This window comes from Macrosteles quadrilineatus, unplaced genomic scaffold, assembly GCF_028750875.1.
Source record: "Macrosteles quadrilineatus isolate MER2022 unplaced genomic scaffold, UCM_ALF_1.0 Scaffold_8__2_contigs__length_117827958, whole genome shotgun sequence".
NCBI lineage: Eukaryota > Metazoa > Arthropoda > Insecta > Hemiptera > Cicadellidae > Macrosteles > Macrosteles quadrilineatus.
In genome coordinates this window covers 82570258-82595224 of record NW_026542601.1, presented here as the reverse complement: position 1 = coordinate 82595224, position 24967 = coordinate 82570258, and the positions used below count along the sequence as shown (strand labels likewise).

General features: G+C 37.7%; 1 protein-coding gene across 3 annotated transcripts in view; it reads right to left on the bottom strand.

Annotated features, from left to right (window-relative positions):
• The window catches only part of LOC128999463 (protein spire-like), a 205204-nt gene that overhangs the window by 111960 nt on the left and 68277 nt on the right, over positions 1–24967 (bottom strand). For all 3 annotated transcript variants that reach the window (XM_054426000.1, XM_054426002.1, XM_054426001.1), the window contains exons 3-4: positions 18504–18621; positions 22–131 (exon numbers count right to left, since the gene is read on the bottom strand). In XM_054426000.1, the coding sequence (XP_054281975.1) occupies positions 22–131; positions 18504–18621 (228 nt within the window). The remainder of the gene's footprint in view (positions 1–21; positions 132–18503; positions 18622–24967) is intronic.

Sequence of the window (24967 nt, the reverse complement as noted above, 5' to 3'; positions counted from 1 at the left end):
AATAGGCTCTTCATGTGGTACCTGAATGACTTGGTCGAGAGAGATGTGGGGGATGTCGTCATCGCAGTCTCCCGAATCTCTCTCGATACCTTCGTCATCAGTCTCCGCGTGTTGGGAACTGGCTCGTTCATCTGAAACAGAAACACAATGTCAGACTGTGAAAGTAATGGCAAATAAAATAAAATTTGGAAAATAGTTAACAAATCATTGAGTGCTGAAGAACTCTTGTCTATGGTCAAGCTGTGGCCAGTTTGGTCGTGCACTAATTGCGCCAGGCCCTCAAAGGGTCCCAAAAAGTTCCTTAGTTGCGCCAAGCCCAAGGCCAGGTAGGGGTGAGTTACCGGCAGAAGGAATGCCCTTGTTTACGTGTCATCCTTACCTACCAAACCTAACCTAACCTACTTAAATATACAGTCAAAGAGGGCTGCCACTTGGCGCAGTCAATGATGAATCTATGTTTTGGTCCAACATGAACGTATTTCAACACTTTCTTAATGTGTTATTGTCGACAATCGTTCTTCTCTCTGAGTTCTTCATACCTAATTTGGCAGCTGATATGATGATGAATATAGCTAAATATTCCTTCAAAATATTAGTTAGAATCACAGTTGGTTTACATGCGAAACACAAAGGTTTAAATGTTGAATTTGTAATCATCCTTGGAGTATTGTTTGTGGTGTTTCCCACAAGAAGTTTTGCCCTCAGCATATGTACTTTAGGTACTTTGGTATTTTACCGACCACGACTAATAATACCTAGCATAACATGACTTAACCTAAGGGTAAACTATGTTTTAGGTTAGGTTAGGAAGGTTTTGTTATTTAAACTAATTGTGTCTGTCAGCAACAAATTTTTAATGAGGGAGAAAATTAACATGACTCGACGGAATTAAACTACAATAAAATGTAAAATCCCACACACTTTCGTACAGCCCATAGTGGCAGATTGAATTACACCGTTCGGCGCGCTATTAAAGTAACAAATTACTCGTAGACGGGTTTAAATGGGTGGAACATTAAATCGGCGATATCAGGATGTGGGGAAAGTGAAGCATTGTTGTAAGTGTGAACGCTCCCAGGGTGGGAACTGAACTTGGAACTTGGCAATGTTAACATGGCCAGGTACAACCGTTCGTTGCACTCACTGCAACAGCTCTGTAATTCATTCTGTAATCGTATTGTAGAATTTTAAAACTATTAACCTTAAGTTAGGTGTGTCTCTCCGTTATGGTGAAAGCATACTGTCCTTTGATGAATTTTGATGTAGCCCCGAATATTATCGTACTAATCTGTAACTAATTCCAAAGTAAAAATAAATACCCCCGCCGCAGCAAACCTGCAGACTAAGCGAATTTCCATTTGCCTGATTGGATTTACACTAAAACGTCTCCTTAAAAATATCACATTCCTTATTTAAATAGAATCAGTTTAACACATACTTAGGTTTGCTGCAACAGGGAGGGTAAAAGTGTTTTTTTATGTAAAATGTTAATAGTTAGTAAGAAATAAAAACATTTTCCAAATTTGGGCAAAATATGTTAATAAACAAGCAAACTACAACAGTTTACTTATTCTCCATAAGAATAACATGGGAATTTTAAATTTACAATTTTTTGGAATTTTCTCCGTAACGATTAGGTGCATTATAACGCTTCAATATACTAAATTATTTGTTTTTTTAAGCTCTACAAAATAGTTTAGAAAGAAATTGCAAAATTTTATGTATTTTGAGTCAAAAATGGGAAAAACCCATTTTTACCCCATAAAACCCCCCATAAACCCCCGATCCCACGGTCCGATCATGCTGGTTCGCGAACTCGTTCGAATAAACGTAGGTTTACACGTTTGTACCGAATTTCATCAAAATCGGATCGTTTTTGCTCGAGTTATCGCGCTAACGGACACATATATAAATATATATATATATATGAATTTGAACGGATGGTGTTTTTGGCCTCTAGGGACCTCAAAACGAAAAAAAATCGGTCCCGGGTCCAGGTCTTACCATGAGTACTACGGTAATAGCTTATTCCCTATATGGGAAATTCGCTAAAATTCAATACCTTTTTACTTTTCTTCTAGATTTACAGCATAAAGATTGACGAGTGATTTACCTACCTCAATCAGGTTGAAATTATGGAAAAACAACCTATTTAAAAATCAATTTTCGTAAACTGTTCCGTCTGTATCTTGTTTACTATCTGACTGTGGGTACACATTCAACTGAAGGATTGTCTGTTTGATTACAATTCATATTTAAACCGTTATAAAGAAAGTTTGTCAGCAACTTTTCTTGTTAGGATCTTTGAAAGGGAACCCTGGAAATAATTGAAACGCAAAGGGAGAGAAAGAGGACCTTAAGGAAATGCCTTTTTCATCAAATACCAAGATAGCTATGTAACCTATGGACCTAAAGTAGCCAACAAAAATAAAATATAACATTGTAATGGCTACCCACAGTGAAAGCCACTGTCAAAATTACATGTTTTCTAACATATATTTTATACAGTATAGATAGATTATATAGTTGACAACATGGTGATTTTTCAGTTTAGCTTGGTTTAAAACATTGCGCACCTATACAACAGATACCATAACTCACTATGTCTGATAATCGATTCCACTAGATTCATTTGTATTGAAAAAAATAGCTAAGCTAATGAGAGATTCATACACAGTCCAAGGTACACGTTGCGGGAGGATGGGCGCCAGTCTAGAGTTTGGACCGTTTCCTCGTCTCTCCAGTTTCACCCGAGCAATGCGGCCTACAGTCCATAGCTCACACGGGAAAGTTGACCCTACGTTTGATTATTGTCATTACCGACTGTTTACTTAGCATTTGCACTTGCACACGCGCATAGCCTTGCCCTTGTCACTTGCGCGGGAGAGAAACCGATAGTGGTGGGAATTATAAATCCTCATTAGCAAGGTAAGACCTGCGTACCTTACTGGCAAGTATACTTTCCGTGCAGTAACTTTTATCAGAGATATTCTTAGAAAATGGCATCATTTGTGAGGTTGATAAGTCTGATTCGAACATGATTTGATAGACAAAAATATCAAATAAAATAGGCTAAATAATATAGGCAACTTTTCAGAGGGTTTAAGTAAGATGCAAAACCATTGATTCGGAGGTATTTGATTTTAAATATATTTTGAAGCAATTTTCAAATAGATTTTCATTAGTTCTTTACGAATGGTCTCAAACATTCAGTGACCTTTTGAGTATAGATAACATAACAAATATTTGAACTTGTGAGTGAAATTTAATGAAATTAAAATAACAATGAATAGTTTGGTTGGTAATATTTATCATTCATAAACCAAGAACAGATAATGCATTACCTATCAGTACTAACTGTTACATGCAAATTACACTTGACGTACAAATTGTATTACGGCCAATCATAAAATTGGTAGCATTTACATTGAGCGATGAGCTAACAGCTGTTCAAGAACATTGTGCTCCATAGCCAGCAAATGAGCAAGACCCACAAAAGCTAAACAAAATCCAAATATCCGTGGAAAACCCCTCGTTAACATATTCTCATAGTAACTGAATTAAAGCTCAGTTAGCACCTAATAACCACAAATAACTGAACTTGGGAACGTTTTAACCAGTAAACTTTTCAAGAACATTGTGTTCTATAGCCAGAAGATGAGCAAGACGCACAAAAGATAATCAAAATCACAATATTGTCCTTCGTGAAAACCCCGAACATAAAGTAACTGAAATAAAGCTCAGCACCTAATAACCACAAATAACTGAACTCGGGAACGTTTTAACCAGTAAATAAAACTTCTAAACGTACAAAACCAAGCCCCGTGCCCATTCATGCACGTCCGTCCGTTTTTCCACTCGACGTCAACACACAACCAACACAACGTTCTCGGCCAATTACAGACCAACACCGCGAGTGTGTGCAAAAACACAACCGGGGAGGTCAATGGACCTGCCGAGCGATAGTGAGGTCTAGATATCCTGGCATTGTAAGGGCAAATTGAATTAGATGAAGTAAATTAGATGGTCGTGCATTAATTGCCCTAAAGAGTTCCTCAAGTCGTCAAATGGTCCCGAAAAATGTTCCTTAGTTGCACCAAGACCAAGCCAGGTAGGGATAAGTTGTCGGCAGAAGGAATGTCCTTGTTTAAATGTCATCCTAACCTATCCCAACCTAACTTAACCTAACCAAACTTAACCTGACATGTAAACTTCTGATAACTGGGAATGTAAACTTCACTTCAAAATTACAGTAAAACCACATAGAAATAAGTATTGACGAAGCAAAAATTTAATATTATTTATTAGAAATTAGGGGTGTCCATGTAAATGTGCTGGTCTTACTTTTTGTGTACGACCTCCAGAGTTTCCAAGACTATACCTGAGACGTCAAGTAGCAGATTTTTTTTCAAGCACTTAAAGAGTTCGCTACTTGTGGAGAACACAACCTTGCCCTTGGTGTGTACACCAGTTCACAGTGCTTCCCCTCCAAGCATGCATCAAGAGTTCGCTACTTGTGGAGAACACAACCTTGTCCTTGGTGTGTACACCAGTTCACAGTGCTTCCCCTCCAAGCATGCATCAAGAGTTCGCTACTTGTGGAGAACACAACCTTGTCCTTGGTGTGTACACCAGTTCACAGTGCTTCCCCTCCAAGCATGCATCAAGAGTTCGCTACTTGTGGAGAACACAACCTTGCCCTTGGTGTGTACACCAGTTCACAGTGCTTCCCCTCCAAGCATGCAGCAAGAGTTCGCTACTTGTGGAGAACACAACCTTGCCCTTGGTGTGTACACCAGTTCACAGTGCTTCTCACCGGTCCAATTGCCGCATTGTTTGCAAATGTAGTGATAAAGTGTGCCGAGGAGTGCTGTGAACCACGGGAGAGACGCGTCCCTACACGCTCCACTGCTCGGCCAACCATCACCGTGCGACGATGAGAACGTCACTTTTACCTACTCAAGGAAATATAGCTTGACGAAGGTGGTCGGGGATGGGGCCTGCCTGCGGCCAATGAGTACAAACTTTGTTATTTGGCTGCAGGGGCGGGCTGCGCCAACTGACTTGAGTCGGGTAGTCGGGTAGTTCCTGAATTGCGCCAACTACTCCAGGGAGCCACCCGATACGTTCATTAACTGCACCAAGTGGCCGTCTTTGACTGCATAATTTAGTAGGTTAGGTTAGGTTTGGTTAAGTTAGGTTAGGTTAGGTTAAGTTAAGTTAGGTTAGGTTAAGTTAGGTTAGGTTAAGTTAGGTTAGGATGACACGTAAACAAGGCCATTTCGTCTGCCATCAACTCACCCCTACCTGGCTTGGACTTGGCGCAACTAAGGAACACTAGGGACCTTTTGAGGGCTTGGCGCAATTAAGGAACTGTTTGGCGCAATTGCACGACCGTTTTTAAACCACCAGAAAGTGAACTTCCAGAAAAGGTCAGGATGTTTAATTCCCATGTTAACTCCGGTGATGTGGCCGAGGGTGTAGAGACGATCCCGTCGCTGTGAAGTCTGAAGACTCCGTCACGAAGCAATAATTAGCCGTGAAACTCGAGGACTGACCGGGGAAAGTGATAGAGTTATGTAAACACCCAAGGTCAATGTCACCTACAATTACAGCAAGCTGTAATTGTTCTTATCTGATGGAAGGATCGTCCGCATGGTGCATCATAATGTGCTATAGTGGTTTCCTGCAGATGTACACATCGTACGTAATGGTTGTGGACATCGAAAAACGTTTAAAATATTGCACTCTGTTTTATATGGATTAGAAACGGTTTTGAATGTTTAAGCGGTTATGAACCGAAAGGGTGGTGTATAGTCTGTATGACGGAACTTGTCTCCTGACCATTAGACAATGGTATAGGCAGTCTCACGTAGACCTGGCCAGGGAACAGGTTCGCTGATACAGACTATAATACATGTTAAATATTAAATGCGAGATGAAAATTATATCGTAATTTTTTGTATGAACGTGAATTGGAACTCGAAGAAGAAGAAATGCTACTTATGGAGAGTTTTAGATATTTTAACATACATTTAATTAATTACCATCAAACATATTCGTATTTTAGGTGTCGTTCGTCTAACGTAAGTATGGAGACAGCAGAGTTCTAAACTGTATTGTGTGATAACGTTCAGTTTTCACGCTAAACAAAATACAACATTGTTAAGATTTAATTTTACCAAATCATATATTCATCTTTTGACAATCAGTTTGACCTCTATTGAAGGCTTCGTCCTACAGCGGCCTCATGCTTAGCACCGCATTCATTCATCATATTCATGACTTCCGTCGTATCGATCATACTGCGGTGCAACAATAATAACGTTTAAATAGCTGAGTAGTACTCCATACCTTATGATCAGGAGGTCACCGGTTCGATCCTGTAAGAAGTGAAAAATTGTTTAATGGTTCAAAGATGGACCGAGTTGTCCTTGATCGTTGGACTTTTGATCGATGGTTCTGGCTAAAGAACAAAGTCATTTCACACTCATAATTCTCTCATCTTTGCTTTTAAATACACACTTTGGTGTATCGTCATAAAAACACCATCCATTATAATATGTTTTATGATAACGTATTATGATAATGAAATAAAATCGTTGAGCGTTGATTAAACGAAACCAACTTTTCCCAAAAATATGAGATTAAATGCTTGCGATACAAAAATAATAAATACGAGGGACCCGTGTGCAAGTTGCGTATTTCAATAGAGTCCTTAGTTCAAAACATCTTTCCAAACTTCCAAAGATAAATCAACAATGCAAAACCCGTTTGCATGCCATAGATTACGTTTGTTTAAGTAGTTATTTGGCAAACAAAATTACTTATTTACAATAGGCCTACTGTAATGTCTATTAAATTTGTTGATTGTAGAATAATTCTCCTACTTTAATCAAGTTACAACTATTAATAAAAGTAGCCTATTTTAATTTATTTTCTCAAACTGTTTCGACTCTTGCTTGCAATCTTACTGTGCAACTCAAATGAAGGATCAGCTGTTAAATCACAGTTAATATATTTAAAAACTACTAAGAAAGTTGGTCAGCAGCACTGGATCTTTGAAAGCGAACTCCAATTAACTAAACACTAGTGGGCGAAGCACTTAAATAAATATTTTAGTTGCCAATCGTCAATCCACGAGATTATAAGCTGTAGAAAGACATCACAATCGCAGCAATCGGTTAAGTAGGATGGCAAAGGGGTGTAAACAGGGAAACTCCTTAACGTACCAGCCTAAGTATATAGAAAAGTAGATAGGTTGTAAAATTGTTTGACTCTTTAACCATATTATTCTTAGACACCAAACCGATTAACGTAAACCCAAACGCAATCCCTTGTTAACATTTCCCTCCAATTATCGACAAATGTCGTGCCGGGAGATTTCACCACAGAGCACACACGATACAGGACCGCGCATCCATAGAGTAAGTAATGCTCAAATTACCCCCTAGACCCGATCATCAGGGTGGACTTTCTCCTCGTAGAAAGCAAACAGATATGACCTTGGGAATGGTAATTACGGATGTAGTTTTGTAGTGCGTCCAAAAGGTTCAGCCGATGCGTAGAGGAATTGTTATGCAGTAGCTACAATTGTCCAACTGGCATTGTACATGTGGTGGTGCCGTGGCCACACTCTATATCCGTGGTCGTATATCCACACTCTATGAGATCTCTTCATCGTAGAGTGATATTATGAATGCGTACCTGACATTAGGTTTAGCATCACTTAATGTTGACATGGAATAAAACTGGGAACTGAACTAGAAGGATGTTTAACTTTTCAGACTCACAAAAAATTTGAGGTTTAAGTAAGTTAATTCAGTGATGAAAGATATTTTTTGCAACCCTGTATCTTTTATATACTGTATTTAATTTTATAGACATTTTGAAAATGGCAAACTCTAAGTTCAACAAACAAATTTAGAACTAAAACACTTTTGGTGTTCTAGCTTGATGTAGAAACTCATTTACGTAAGTGAAAAGAAATAGGGTCTAATGGTCCTATAGTAGAACAAAGAATGATATAACATAACAATTTTACAAGTTTGTCCAAACCTAATGAATTATGATTATTCTTATGAAAATGACATAGATATTAAACACTTGGTTTTCCAAATTGAATTTCTTCCAAAATTGCTGGACTTGTTTAGGAATCGTTCCTTTTGATCCAATAAGTAATCCATTTATATAATTTTTTTTCCTTTATTTATTACTAGCTGTACCCGCGGGCTTTGCCCCGCTTAACTTCATAAGTATTCGCATGGCTCAATCACGTCCTGGTTGAAGTTCGTTCGCTACGCTCACTCACCTTCAGGTTGGAAATCGTTCGCTGCGCTCACATGTTTTCAGGTTAGCTCGTTCGCTACGCTTACTCGCCTCCAGGTTGATGTTCGTTCGCTACGCTCACTCACCTTTTGGTTGCAAATTAGCGGTTGTCATAAATTGTTTGCTAAAGGTTTTTATGTTTTAATATTTAACATTGGAGAATTTAAACGTTGTTGACTGCACAGGTGTGCTGCGATTGGGGTTTAATACATTTGGACTTATTAAAAAGTAAAATAGTTCTCTGTGCTGCACTCTGTAGTAACACTGTGGCACTATTTCAAATCATGACTAATGCTAATACAGAATGTTGTGATTATTCAAACCTACAAAACAGTTGGTGAAAGTAAACATCTGCTTTTAAATTATATTTATTTGTAAACATTGTAGATCAAAAGGTCTGACATTGGCCCACTTAAAACCCTCTGGGGCAGAGCCCTTTTGACAGATCTGCACCAAACTTCACTCGAACCATCCTTGAAAGATGCTTAATAATGCCTGAAAGTTTCATTACAATCTGTCGAGCGGTTTCGGAGTCCATAACGTATATACACACACACATACATACATACATACATAGTTCCTCTTTTATAGATATAGAAGATTATTTATTTACCCTTGATTTATTCACGAAATAAGAATACAAAGGCACTTGTTTATACCGTTGAAAAGTTGTACTTAACGTTTTCGATACTCAAATGGAATGGATTATGATTTAAATGTTGTATGATTTAAATTATGTTGCGTATTTCTTTGTGTGTATAATTTTGAATTTCATACAGACCAAAATAAACAATTGTGTACCGTACACAAAATAATAAATCTTGTAACTAAAAAATGAACGGGCAAGCACAAAAACAATAAAACCAGTCCAAAACAATTAACTCAACTCTAATAAACCAATCTCATAACAATTCTTTATAGACTGACTTACTTTCACCTCTTAAAACTCATTACATGCCATCTCTATAGTTAACTGCGGTAGTTAACTCTATATCATAACTAGTACATAACTCAGTGTTAACCACTCACTCGCCGGTGAGAAATGACACAGCAATTATGAGCTGAACCAGAGTTGTGGCACATAAACCGTGATTGACCACATCTAGTAAAGGTTAGGTTAGGTTGTGAATGAACGGGAGGAAGTGAAATGGGTATGAAGTTTATTACACCACTTGGTCATAGAAAACTAATCATAAAACAATGATTGTCAACGTTACAAGATGACATGACAACTTAATCTTCTTAAAGCACACGTGAAATACAGTCTGTTGGAACTAAATTATTTGAATGAGTAAGACGTGTATATGAGGTTATTGATTCACTCATGAAACCACAAAGTCTAAGATGATTATCTTTTGTCGTGCGACAGATCGCATGGAAAGGCTTAATAAGATTTCGGTTTTCTGCTATACTAAAAATATGCAGTGGCGAAGATTCGAGATTCACATATTACTTTTTAATACTTTAATACTTTTCAATGAAATAACGACCATACAAAATAGGTATTTTAAACTAAGTATGAATGGAGATGAGTGTAGGATGAGTGGGATCATGTAGTCTTGTTAGTGACTAAGGCCGATATTCCTTAGACACAGCTGTTAATTAACAGCCCATACAGCTAATGGCAACTAAGGGACCTACAGTTTATAGTGGATCCGAACCACATTTTTGCCTTTGGTATATACGAATTGGTCTAATTATCAGAATAGTACTGCGGATAGTCGTAGTACTCACCCGTGCGGACGTTAATCCACACCAGGGAGTATCGCATCCACAAAGGAAAACATTGCGAGGGGTCGACTACCTCTTAAGGGCCAAGTAAACCTAAAAAGCAAACCTAATATTGCTAGGAGCAAATTCAACCGAAACATTGATAGGGGCTAAATAAACCCCCAACCATGCTATGCTACATACATAGTGGTGGTTATATTGCTAAGGGCAAAATAAGTCTTACCATTAGTGTGGCTATTAAACGGTAAGGAACATACTACTATTACTAAGTTCTGTCTTATTCGTAAGCTGAATAGTGAATAGCAACACAATTTACATTACTGCAATGTTGACTCCAGCCACAAAGGATACGACAAACACACACACAAACGTGCACGCTCGTCACGGTCGTGCTTACCAACTCATTAGGAGTTGCTCTCATGTCAGGTCTTGTGCAGGGTGTAGTTTGTAGCTGACAATCTGACAATGGACCTCTGCACTACACTGTTCTGTCACTAACTGTCAGTTGGCGGCAACGTGGACAGACCAAAGAGAGCAAATATTATTTCATACGGCTTGTCTTTGATAAATGGCGTGGTCAGGATTTTTTCTCTTAGGTCATACCACAGAGAAGTAATCCTTTTGGTCCTGCATTAATTGCGCCAAAGAGTTCCTGAATTGCGCCAAGAACTCAAAGGGTCCCAACAAATGTTCCTTAGGTGCGCCAATCCCAAGTCAGGTAGGGGTGAGTTCCTGGCAGAAGGAATGTCCTTGTTTACGTGTCATCCTAATATATCCTAACCTAACCAAACCTATCCTAACTTGACCTATCCTAACCAATCCTAACCTAACCTAAACCTAACCTACTCAATCATCCAGTCAAATACGGCTGACAGCCGATAATGAACGTATCGGGTGGCTCCCTGAAATAGTTGGCGCAATTCAGGAATACCTGACAACCTGACTCTGGCCTATTGGTTGGTTTTGGAACTTTTTACTTTCCATTCATCTTGTTAATATTTATAAAGTTTAAAGTATAATTATGTATAGTATATTAAAGTAGAGAGAGAAATAGGCTCAAGTTACTATTATAAGTACCACGTGAATTCCGTTTGGTCAGTTCGTAAGTCTGCATTTTCGTTTCTTGTCCAAATAAGTTTAATTGGACCTTTTAGCGACTTATAGATTTTTTGTCTGACTGATTAAACATTAGCTTTCCAGTAAGATTTTTAAATCTCTTTGGATATGATGCAGAGGCAAGTAACTAGTTCACACCACAAACAAATGACGTTGCAACTTCGACTAACGAGTAGGATCACGAATATGAAGGAAGGTGCAACTCGAAATCCCATTTAGGATACGATCATATCACTTACGCGAATGTGGGGCTGAAATTGCTTATTTATCTCATTTAAATCACACATAATTAGAAGAACGAATAATGAACCTTCACTAGCATAACCAAGCAGTTCTACAGCACAAAGCAGCGCTAATTTGGATTAGAGATGCATTTGGGTTTACGAGACCGATGTTTGCAAATCGTTGAAGCTACTAATCTGGGCGATTAAAGTGGTTTAAATACAATACATTATGCCTGGTTGGTTTGTTACGTGTGGTCCTTATGATTACAATAACCGCCAATTTCTATACCGTCTTTGACCTATTCAGTAGGATCAGGCACTTTTGCACATCTTTAGTCATTTCCACTTGGCCAAGCATCCAACAAATCATGAAACAGAGAGCCTATTTAAAACTCCAGTGACACAACATGATTGGGGGAATGTTTTTGTAAGTTTCTTCACAAGTTTGTGGCACGAAGACAACCCTGGCCGTACATTCTACGTACTTCGCCTCATTTGGAAGTGATTATTTGTGAACTTGCGGTGTTGCCAGATGCTATCTTCCACGGTTTCTCCCGTACTTGCCTAGAATGTATGTTGGGTGACGGAGACTTATAACACTTTCGCTGAACAGCGGCGCCAACACATGAAAGTGAACTACACGCAAACCCAACGTTAGGTACTTCACTTGATGACGTCATCGAGAGTATGGTGTGAAACAGTATAATCCATCCCGGTTTAGTTATCCTAAATCATCCACAAATTCATAGTTTCGAGCAACTTCAAATAAGAATCAGAGAAAAACTTAAGGTAAATTGTTCAGTTCGCTTACCTCTAAATTTTATCAGTGCATTATGAAATCGTTGTTAATCACACGATATTTAAAGTTATGTTTGTAAACAACAGAAATGTAAACTTTGATGACGACTTTGGTTGACCTCAAACAATGTGGTCTAATTTTGCAACGATTAGAATGTTATATATGATGAAAATAGTTTTTCGTCACACGTAGCGAAAGTGGTTATTAATCGTAAACAAACACGATTGCGTACCATAAAGTGATACTTTCGCTCCTAAACTAACAGAAGGTTCCACGTTTTGTGTAGTGGGAATCCCTCTTAAGAATAATCAAATATTTAGTTGCATTATAAAAAAAAATATTATAATTGACGAAGGGCCGTATTGTAAACATTTAGCACTACGATAGCTTTTTTGTAACATTATTTTAGCTAGCTACGTAACATAAAAAAATCAGCCCAAAAATTACGATGATATGCGTTTAAATACATTTGAATAAATTTTAAAATTCAGGATTATGTCAAAATTATAATATCGGTGTCACACCACGACTTTAGAAAACGTGGCTAGTTATGACTAAAAACATGTGTTACTAAATATAACAAAATAAAGGGTTTACATGGTTCACCGATTGCACTTCAATCAGATTTTAATTTTCATTCAAAGGTAAACCAAGAAACCTAACACTGAGGATTATTGGTCCAAGCCATTGACTAGATATTGACAAATACAAAAAAATTGAATTTTGAATTTTTATCTTATGGTCCAGTTTAAAACAATTACTTACATAAGGTCTGTTAGGTCTAAATACCAAAATATACATGAAAGTAAAACAAAAAACTATAAATCTAAATAACGCTCAAAGCATAAAAATTCCACGAACCGAAGACGTACATAAGAAAAAATATCAAAGTACAGTATGCGAATTACCTCAGTAACTCCTTAATAATTAGCCCCGTGCAATAAAGATAATAACGACTACTTTACGACGCAATCAACCATAAAACTGTTTTACACTTATTATATTCACATTGGTTACAACCAATTAAATACAGATAACTACTTGCCATAAAGTGATAAATAAACAAGTCGGCTTCGGCTAGTTCTGCATTCCCATGATTACACATTACCAATAAGGCTCGATATCGTGTGCACTTTCACTGTTAACTCTATGTTTAATAGATTCCACACTTTATTACTCTTTGCGCGATCAGCTGTGAAAGTACGATTAGTTTTGCCCAAGTTACCCACACCGCCATAGAAAGTGTATCGCATTGCACTTGTTCAATTTATAGCCCCTAGCGCTCTTGGGTTGGACAAGTTGTAATTGAAAAATAATGATTACAAGTAGTGAAACCGCTTTAAAGTAGCTTTTGCTTAACTTACAATCGATTTAGTGTAAAATTCGAACCTCTATAAGACGAATTTTATGGGGTAGGGGGAAAACTCGTATTATAGAGGTATTCTTAATAAAGAGGTTCGTTTTATCGAAGTTTAATACTGCCGTTATTCGTCTTATATAGGTATCTCCTCCCTCTAAGAGAAAGACAATGACTGAGGAAGGAAGAGGGATGGTTGGGGATGTTTTGAAAATTGCGTACTATACTACTATGGAGGTAAAGATCATGAGAAATTCGTATTATAGAAATTGCATTCGTCTTGTAGAGGTTTTGTGCTGAGAATATTCGTTGTATAAAGGTTAATCAGTCACAACACATTCGAGCCCATGTCACAAACAAATTCGTCTTATGGAGGGTTTTAAACTAATTACTACGTTGTACAGAGGTGATTTTAGCATTGACCTTTATGTAAGTTTCTAGGGGATTTAAACAAATCGTTTTATCGAGGAATTCTTTTTATCGAGACTCGTACTAACGAGGTTCGACTGTATCGTAAAGAAATAGTTACTGTCTACAAAGCAATGTATATTTATATTATTTAAAATTTTCCTGCCCCACCCTTACGTCCTAGGACGCTAATTCTAGCCCAGAACTGTTTTACACGTTACTTCAAGTCATAGAGGGTTCCGGCATTATCACATGGATAAAATCCATTGTTCATTGGCGGGATTTGAACCCAAGGCCTCGGGCACCTAAACCCTGCGATCTACCACTAGACCAGCTGGTTCCCGACGTCTATTTATTATACATGCGTCATGTATTAATTTCCAACTGTATGATTTGCTACCACTGAGCTAGAGATACAACTGGAGATTAAACTCTGAATGGGAGATTTCGAGACGGGAGATGTTGGCCGTCGTTTGTACTATAGGGATGAAGTATATTTAAGGGATTGTGGGACTGTACAACATAATGTCAATGAGTGGATTCCCCAAGTTGGTGCCAACATAACAAAATTATAGCCTTTTGATTTTCTAGCAGAATTGCCATGACGGTGCTAACCAGTTATATTTCTAGCTCAGTGGCAACCATTTGATCTATTTTAAAAACCTTTTAACGACAGCAAAATTTAATATAAATAACAGGGTTTAATAAAAACTGTTAAAATCATATATTTAGGATATTAGGACAAAATTATACAAACGTCAATATTACATTAAGTTAGATTGAACAAGAATGACCATGTGGCAAAACAAATATGCAGAAAAGGCCTTAAGAAACCACTTAACACCAGGATTCATATAGTTTCTTTTTTTCGAAGAACACAAACTATTATTTTTTCCAATTTACACAACATTCACTCACAATACTATTTACACGCATTGATTTAAATAACAAACAATTTTCCTACACTCCTCAAACTGTCGTGGAACATGTATGTCTTGTTTGCAAACTGAAAATGGATTTAAAATTTAAATACCCCGTAGGCGCTTCCACACCCGTTTCCATTCTGAAGAGATGAAAAACTGGCAAATTGCTACTTAACATTCAAGGACGGCGAAGTGAAGCAATTACACTTTGGCGCTATCCATCTCTATAGTTGCGAAGTAAATTATAAACGAAAATCTTAAGAGAAGATTAGTGTGTCCCTAATAACAAAGTCCAATGCTTCCCCGTGGATTGATCTTAATATTTTGACTTGATCGTGTAATCCCGTCTGAAGATGAGAAATGCAAGATAGTTCATAATGGACTATTTTGAAATAAAATTGAGCTTCTATGATTACACTATTAATGCTGAATAACTGGGTTTGCTTTCACTATCCTTCATGTATACACTTTGGCACTGCTCAAACATTTCAATGTGAAGTTTGTAAAATTAAACTAAACATTCACTAGCCGCTGCGTTAGCTCGGTGTGATTCGGCCTTTAACGCAAATTTGACTAAAAATGGCTGTTTGTAAGTAAATTCAAATATTGCTGTGGCAACTAGTTTCAGTTTGGATGCATCATCAGGCTTTACAAGGATTTCATACAGCTGTTGGAAGGCAAAACTCGCTTGAAGCGAAAGAAGGAAAAGTAAAGTAGCAGAAACACACACTAAACTATCTAGTAGCAATCTATACATCAGAATGTTTAATAAGTTTCACTTATATTTATGCAATTTGTAAGCCTTTGCAACAGTTAAACAGCTGTTGTTGCTGATGAAAGGAACGATCGCCATAAGGGAAAGAAGGGAAAGGACAATACCAGAATACTTTCCCCGCAAGAACTTGATGCTGTCATAGTCAAGAGCCGGGTTAGGTTAGGCCAGGTCAAGCATGTTTTGTTTCCTAAATACATCTTTATTCATAACCCAACCGACCGGACTGAGATGAGAGATGGGGGCGGGAGTTCCGGGACAGGACTGGAATAGAGAACTGGAGGGGCTGGAGTCAAGGTAATAAATAATCTGCTGCAAATTTGAGAAATAAAATGTTGAATTGCAGATTTTAGGCAAACCTTTTTGATACTGCGAAGATATTCAATTTCAGATTGCATGCAAACACGACGATTCTCTTGTTAGAACGTCAGCAATTTATTGTGTTTTGTATAGAAATCAACGAACACTAAGTGGATATGTAATTACATCAGAAGGTTTGCACGATTTTGCTATTTTGTAATACTACAAGTCTATTACTGACCAGTTTAAGCTGTGGAACTTTGACACCGTAATCAATTCCATAATAGACCTGGTAAAACTCTGTTCAGAAGAACATAGAGGTGTATCGCTTAAAAAACTACAAATTTACTATAAGACTAGCAATGCAATTGCGTATGAACCGACGCTTAACAGTTAAACAAATTTCTAATTTAAATCTTGACTTTAATGGTGTTCTTTTATTCACAATCTGAATTAAGTTAAAAAAGTTTATAGGGATGACATTTATTGTTCTGACTTTAGTTTATAAGCTTCAAAAAATAAAAGTTTGGGTTGAATACATTTAAAAAATTGAAACTGCCTCAAAATGCCTAAACTGTGACGGAGCCTGTCTCATGAGACTCTTTCTACCAGGGGACTGGCCAGTTTAGCCTGGGTCTGTCAGTCCCAGTAGACTTATCAGGAGACAAGTTCCTTCATACAGACTATAGTGACATTAAGCTTTGCATAAACGAATGCAAATGCAATACAATTTTTAGACGACATTTGTAAGATCTTTATACGAGTTTTACTGGCGAATTCGAGGGTTTTTAACTAACAAACACAGCTGTAACAGATTACACAAGAACGTACTCTCCCAGGAAGAACTGAATAATGGTCTCGAGATCCATTGTGGGGACTGGATGGGTACAATATGGATGCTGTACATTGTACAATATGGATGTATGGATGGATGGAGGGCTTGATGCATGCCTCCGCCCCCCTGGGTACACCGGAACTATGCACTACCAGTGCCGCACCACTTCCGCCTCCAGTACTCCAGTACACACATACGCTCCAAAACACGCTCACATACTCCAGAACATCAAAAATATCGAATTGTAAGCAAATACGGACCTAGGAACTGTAATTGAAAACATCCAAGATCTCACTGGACATGACCCATGAGTATAACCATCATCCTCCATGACCGGCACAAACAACCAATTAATTTGCAACAAATATCTCTCCAGAACTTCTCGTCTGGAGTCGAGACAATATACGACGGCAGTTTGCCGTTATCGCTAAGATTAGCCGGGACAACGACCCAAGATAGCAGTTATATACCGGTGTTAAACACAGGAAGTTTGCCCAGGCATTGCTCGACGTGGTTTATGACTACAACCCAAGTCTCCAGGTCACTGAGCGAGGTGTGATAACGGAGGCTGGGAACTCCAGACACCATGTAGGCTACTGGAGTAGTCTTGTTTGCATGAATAGTCGAGGAGGTTTCATCCATCGAATTGTAAGACTAGGAAATCCTGAGCCAAAATTGTACAATTCATGTTAATTGAAAACGTGTGGAGTGGAATCTCTGTTTATAGAAATCTCTATCCAAAGCTCATATTTAAAATAACTAAAGACAACTTTGAGGGTGAAGATGTTGCTAGCGAGAGCTCTAGAGTTTTTCATCATCTTTCATCACGAACGGAGACATGTTTTTTTCAATGGTCTATTGAGAAAAATTACGTTGAAAAAACAGCTATTGAGGGTTTTTTGCGACAAAACTATCAAGAACAACCAGGGTGTTGCCTGTAACCTACATAAAGTTAAATTATCAATTGAAGATTAGTCTTAAAGTAAAAGTTAACTGTAATAGGTCGAATGGCTTATGCTTATGTGTTACTGTATAGTATTAAGAGGTTTTAAATAGTGTTTGCTTCAGCGTTTGCTCACATATTTTACTCAGAGAACGAAGTAGCATTCGGCCAGTTTACCAAATACAAATTAGATTCCAAATGCTGAAATCTAATTTGTTTGGCAGGCTTTCAATCAAAGCGAGCAGAGATGGGCCACCGTGATGTTGTTTAGCAACTGATGTAATTAAATACGTTGACTATGATGAGGATAGTAATGTTTCGTACGGATGTCGATTGCGTTTTCAAACATTGTTTACCTTATTTATTGTTTATCTTATTATAAATAACGACTAAATAAATAAGAATGTGCTTACATGTGTCAGTGATAAGTTTTAAAGAGTAATGTATCTATAAAAATGTAAATGCCACTTGATCGACAAGCAACTTGGTCGACATCAGTCGAATCGGCGATCAAGTGGCAACTCGATCAACTGGTCTTCACCTTTTTGAACCAATGAACGCTACGCTTTTAAATCAAAGTAATCAATGACCTAGTATTGAGTGCGATCAGCTGGTAAAACATTCTTAAGCCAATGAACTTAATTATTTATGATGGAAAATAAACAAAACCATGGTAGAATTCATGGCCAACTGGTAGAAAATTGTTTGAGACGTTCAACATTCACATTTTGAAGTAAAAAAAAAAACAATGGGTTACAGAAACTTACACGTCCTCGTCATGTCGCTGATGAGTTGGTCCAAGTCAGGGTGAAGATGTCTCTCCTCCTCATCTTCCAGGCCGAAGTCGAGGGCTCGGAACACCACCAGGCCCAGGCCGGCCACCACCTGTAATATTGACAATGTAGGTCAAGTTGATAAGTAAACCATTCAAGAATTGAGATAAATTTTTTTATTAGCTGGGTTGTAGCTTCCCTTTTCTGGAATTGAAACGAAACTTAAATTTGTATTGAACGACAATTTGCTTATGAGAAACTTGAGCACCAAGCAAAGATAGGCACGGATGGTTTAGTGACTATGGAGCGTGCGGGTCGTTCTTAAAGGTCGGTTACAAATCTTACGAAATTTGCTCACAGGTGATATCCCGACATTTCAAAATGCATGTAATTTATATACCGACCTATCAACAAAACAAACAAATTGAATTTAGATCTTTTAATTTCGGAAGGGATACAGAAATCTCCTTTACCAAAAACAATAATCTCAATGCAGCAGAAATCGGTTGTGCAATTCCTTCAGAGGTAATATTAGATCCTATTGCAATTGTGGAAATTAATACACAACATTAAAGCAATAAACGATATTTCAACAAATCATTATGGGATGAACAACTTAAAATCTCTAAAATGATAAGCCTATCAAGATAATTGCAGGCAAACTCCCAGCCTAATTGGGGAACTAAGTAAGCAGTGAAGTGAGTGACCGCATAAACCCCCATCCCAGGAGTTGATTCGCCAATAACGTAGAGATATGTGGGAAGCGTCCACTGACTCCGTTGACCTTGGTTGGATATCTGATAAAGAACATAAAACAGTTCTCCAACCGTGACTGCGTGGTAGCATGCGGACTGAGCAGAACTCACTGCTGTAGGCAGACAGGGAGCTAATAGTTTGTTTAAAGCTGCGTTCAAAATTACCCCGTAGGTAAAAACAGATATTATAGCTATTTGTGTAAGAACGCAAAGAGCGGCAATGACTGTTTGTGATCGTAATACACACAAGATGTTTCGTATCACCTTTTAAGTGAATAAGTTATTAACTTATCGTAACACAGTGATTAACTGTTTAAGTTATGAAATTATTTATTTATGATTTATTTATTTTAGCAGTTAAGTTATTTAATGTATGAGACAAAGCCTATTGTACATTTTGTATTGAATGGTGAATAAAGCTTTTGAATCTTTTGAATCTTTTTAGGACATAAAACGATCGAGAGCTGCAAAACCATTTCGGTCCGTGGTACGAACGCTATTTTTCACCACACTATACCCTATTACCACTATTCACCACAATAATAATGCACACTGATAGTCAACACAACTACAACTTTAGGGTTATGTGAAGAAATAATTTGAGGAATCAGCAAAAATAATAATAAATAGTTGCTAGACAGCGGTGACAGTAAAACACTTCTATTGCAATGCTATGGATACTGATTGTAGTAAGCGCGCAGCTGATTTTGCAGCCCTAGGGATGTAAAAACCTGCTCGGTCCCCAAATGACGATGACAGCTGGTATGGCAAGCAAAACGTAACTTTCAGCCACCAATTGACGTATGTTAAACAGCTAAAAAAAATCATAGTGTGGTAAAAATACCTTTCGATGATAAATAACTCTCAGCAGCTATTTGAAACTAACCAAGATGGCCGGTCAAGCAGGAAGCCCAAGGACTATTAGGAAGTCACCAGTCACCCTTGATAACAAGTCTTGTTCAACACTCCCGAGAGTCTTGTTATCGAGGTTCAACATAATAAATGGAACTGTAGAGGGCCCCACGAGTTACACAACTGACCACCGTCGTGGTTCGCAGAGATGACCAACAGCAACAGTCCCTGGACCACAACATCGGGTTGCAACAACAACGGTCGTGCCTCGGTTACATCTGTTCTGTTATCAGTGTGATAAGGTCTGTTCCCAGAGTCGTGACCGCCCCTCAGATAACTCATCGCCAATTGGAGGTTCTACGTTTATGAGAACAGTTTCTGACGCTCAGAAACGATTTCGCGGTCCGAGTGATTTGGATTCCTTTTGACCTTTGACGAAACCGAAACTTCTGATTCGATTGATAGAGAAATTCTTCCATGAGTACAGAGATTTCGTCTTTATCTTATGATATTTACCAGGGTTCTCTTAACATTGATTACATCGATAGAAGCGTTCATTGGTTGGTCCAATGAAACCACGAACTGGGATATTTCTTTGTTCAACAACCATGCTTTCAAAAATACTCAACGAATCGTGTATATAATATTTCTATAGAGGTATGCATTCCATTTCAAATTTGCAACAACTGGAAGTCATAAAATATTAATGCACAGCATGTGCAATCAAGTCAATACCGATATTCCAATATTGCACAACAAACGTTACTGAAACCAATGTGCATGCAATGAATTTTATTTTGAAATTATTGCAGACTTCAACTTGTATTGGTATGCAAACACTGTCAGTTATGTCGGTTCATTATTAGTTGCTACGGAAATTTCAAAATAAGCAACAAATTAAGTGAAATTTACAGAGTTGACCCTATAATCAGCATTAGGGGTTTTAAAGTGAAGGGATACGAGTGTTTGGTCTATCATAGATTATAGTTTGTTTCCTCCTCTCAAGACAACATTTCTAGAAGATTTTCATTCTCTTCAGTACTATGACGTCCCTCGTCCCATAAACGTGGTATCAAATTTCAATACTATTTTAGGCCGTTTCATGTTAAAAACACAATTAATATTAACAGGTAGGATACGGCTAAGTTTATTTAAGTCCTTTGACATGCAACATTATCTTTGCAAGTCTCATTTAAGGTCAGTGCGCAGTCGCGGCAGACCGAGAAGTATCAGTTACTATGACACAATTACTTTATATCTCTCACTCTCACATACAACACTGGCCAGTTTAACCGAAAGGCATAATCTATACAGTGTGTCCCGTAAGTGAGCACCAACAATTTTGGAATAGATTCAATAGGTCAAAATAATAAATATAACGAAAATTAAGAATTAACTTAGTACGTACAATGGTTTCAAAGTACATCCTATTTCTGTAGACAGAATATTATTGGCAATTCATGCAGGCATAAAAATGTTCAACTTGAAAGACCTAAGAGCTACCTAAATATAAACTAAACGCACAATTTACATCCAACACCAGACAAGACTTCTTGTTCTTAGCTTCACAGTAAAAGAAAGTTCATAATTTTCTTGCAAAGGGTGTTTTTCTAACTAGGAGCTAAGGTACAGAAGGTATTCTATAACTTGACTGTTTCTGAACCTCCTAAGATTTTTTTTGTCCCAGGATGCTAACACGAGCCCGGGATTGTTTTTCACATTAAGGTTGCTACATTATCACTTAAAATCCATAGGTGATTGGGCGGGATTTGAACCCGGGACCTCAGGCACCAAAGTCCGCTCGAACCACTAAGCTCGTTCCCTGAACCTCATGAGAATGAGGTGAACAGGTGTTTTGGTGTAACTTTACCAACTGAGTGTATGGATGATAAAGATACTATATGAGCAGATCATGCAAAAATCACTTAAACATCACCTAGATATCGCTCCATACCTAATAATTTGGCAAGGTCGACAATAGGTGTTCTCAGTGGAACGCTAACGCCACTAACGCCACTTGCTGCAGTTTCCACGATGTACGATCAAGATAGGTGTATTTATGACGAGTGTCCTGTGTTCAGAATGGAACTCATAAATAAGCTCACTTGCCTCGCCTCTGTTGCCGCGACCGCTAACCGATGTTATCTCTGGCCTGGTCGATACCGCCATTAATATCAACGACCTTTGTCTCCAGTTTATGGCGGAGGAAACTCTTGCGAGAATAGTTCAGCTTTGAGTCGGAGTAGATCTTACACGGCCTGGTAAAATTTGTCGTCCATTTTATCTGGATTGGGTAGAACAAAGATATTCGGTATTAGGATTATATTTAATGTTAGGCGATTGTTTAATAGTAGTTTACGCAACGATTGCGTAAAGATAGTGTTAATAACACGAGAAGAAAATTTAAGGTACGAGCCTTGGTAAGTGCCTTAAAAACTTCTACGAGTGTCGTTAACACTATTTACGCGAGTTGCGTACACTACTTTGCCTACGACAGTGTTTTAATTACTAAAAATCGCTACTCATAACTTCTAAGAGAAGTTATGTTTTCGTTTATAACCTCTCATTGCCACTGACAGTCGTGCAACGAAACATTAGTCCAGTCAATAAAGGGATTGTAGAGGACATGGAGAGGGGGAAAACCTTTTTCTGCGGGAATGTGTTCGGGGTAGTTACAAGATAAAAATACCAAAAGTCCCCGCCCCAGGCCCTGCTGCTTCAGCGGGGGCAGGGGAGGAAAGACCCCATTTTTTAGTTTTTTACTTCTACACTGAAAACCGTGCATCATACGGAAAAAATGTAAATTATAAAAAGAAAGCTGATAAAATTCTCTACAAGAATAGTTATATTCATTTCTTATGTATATGCATTAGTTTTAAAGATATTCTCAAAATAATATAAAATTTATTTTCTAAATTGATTTTTCAGACGTTTTTTTTTTCAAATAAATTCATATAATCGAATAGCCTGCTGTTGTTTTACATTAATAAGGATAGAAAACAGGTGTTGGAGCACTAACCTATATAATATAATATATCCATCGAATATATTGTGTTAAAAATAGTTTATATAAATTTAAATAAGTTATGTACATTTGTCATGGAAACAAGTAATTTTGGCATAATTATTACACTAAAAATGAAAAAGATTATGTTTGCAGCTACATTTGTCCAGGTTTATTCATAACAACTACCGAAACCAAGACTTTTAATACTATTGTTCATGATCTGACTCACTTGGGACGAGAGGGTCCGACTTCTCTCCCAAAACATGTGCCATCTGGAACTGAGAACGACCATCCAGGACATGTCCATCATTCAACTCTTGTTGATTAGACTCAATATTGGCTATCGAAGTGATAATGCGGTGTAGTCCTATATATTCTTCATCTTCCTCATTCATCAGAATGGGCATTCCATGTAAAAAGTTCCCTTAGCAGTTCTGGCATAACGGGGAACAATTGGACATTTTCTTGCATGCACAAATTGCACATGTGGCACTGTTATAATCTTTAGTACATTTTCAAAAAACTTGGTTAGGAGATTTACTGTTCCTGGTTACTATAATTTTGGTGTCTCTGTTCAAATGAATAGTTACTGACCAGTGGCGGTCCCTGGTGTGGGGGGGATGGGTAGGGAGGTATATCCTCTCCGAAATATTTTATTACCTAACATAAATACTATTAGCTTGAAGATATTTTAGAGCTCAAATACATATAAAACTACGTTATTATGCTTTAACTTCCAAATTAAATGCTGGGACCCCCACTGCTACTGACTTTTTCAATCTGTAGCGTCTTTCTTGGTCTGCCATCTTCGTGCTGTTTTCTGAATATCTATAGTATTGATTGAACAGTGCAGCCTTTATGGTCTTTATCATACCACTCTCATTAAATAAATGGAAATGGAGCAAGTTCAAATCGTAACAATCCTTTAAATCTTGATAACTTTTTTAACTTATACAAATCCTTTGAAACAGACTTAAAGGTTTTGCTACAACGTTTTAATCATTGCAATATCAATGTTTGAACTCGCAGAAGACAAAGGGGGAGCCATATTTTCCCGTGACAGCTTGTTGTCCGAAGATGATTACCATTTGATTAGTTACTTGCTGACCACGTAATAAAGCATCGTAACAGTTAACAGATTCGTCTCCTACAACGCCCAGATGCTATTGACATGATGTCTTGAGTTTCGGGGAAAAGTGGGTGATTTTCAAACATTGCTGTCAGTTTAGAAATATGACATTTCATCATTTGTATAATTTCATCAAGGACAACTCTGTTTGGAAAACCAACTACCCTCAGAAATGTGGGGTTGGGAGCGCAAAAAGGTAATCCGTTCCCATTATTAACCAATGAACCACCTAACTCACGAGAAATGTTGGGCTTGTTTTTTGCAAATATACTAAAGATTGTAGCAATAAAAGATGTACATGCAATTAAATGTCCATTAATTGTTCCTCGTTGGCCGTTATGCCAGAACTGCTAAGGGAACTTTATACATGGAATGCCCATTCTGATGAATGAGGAAGATGAAGAATATATAGGACTACACAGCATTATCACTTCGATAGCCAATATTGAGTCTTATCAACAGGAATTGAATGATCGACATGTCCTAGATGGTGGTTCTCAGTTCCAGATGGCACATGTTTTTGGGACAGTAGTCGGACCCTCTCGTCCCAAGTGAGTCAGATCATGAACAATAGTATTAAAAGTCTTGGTTTCGGTAGTTGTTATAAATAAACCTGGACAAATGTAGCTGCAAACATAATCTTTTTCATTTTTAGTGTAATAATTATGCCAAAATTACTTGTTTCCATGACAAATGTACATAACTTATTTAAATT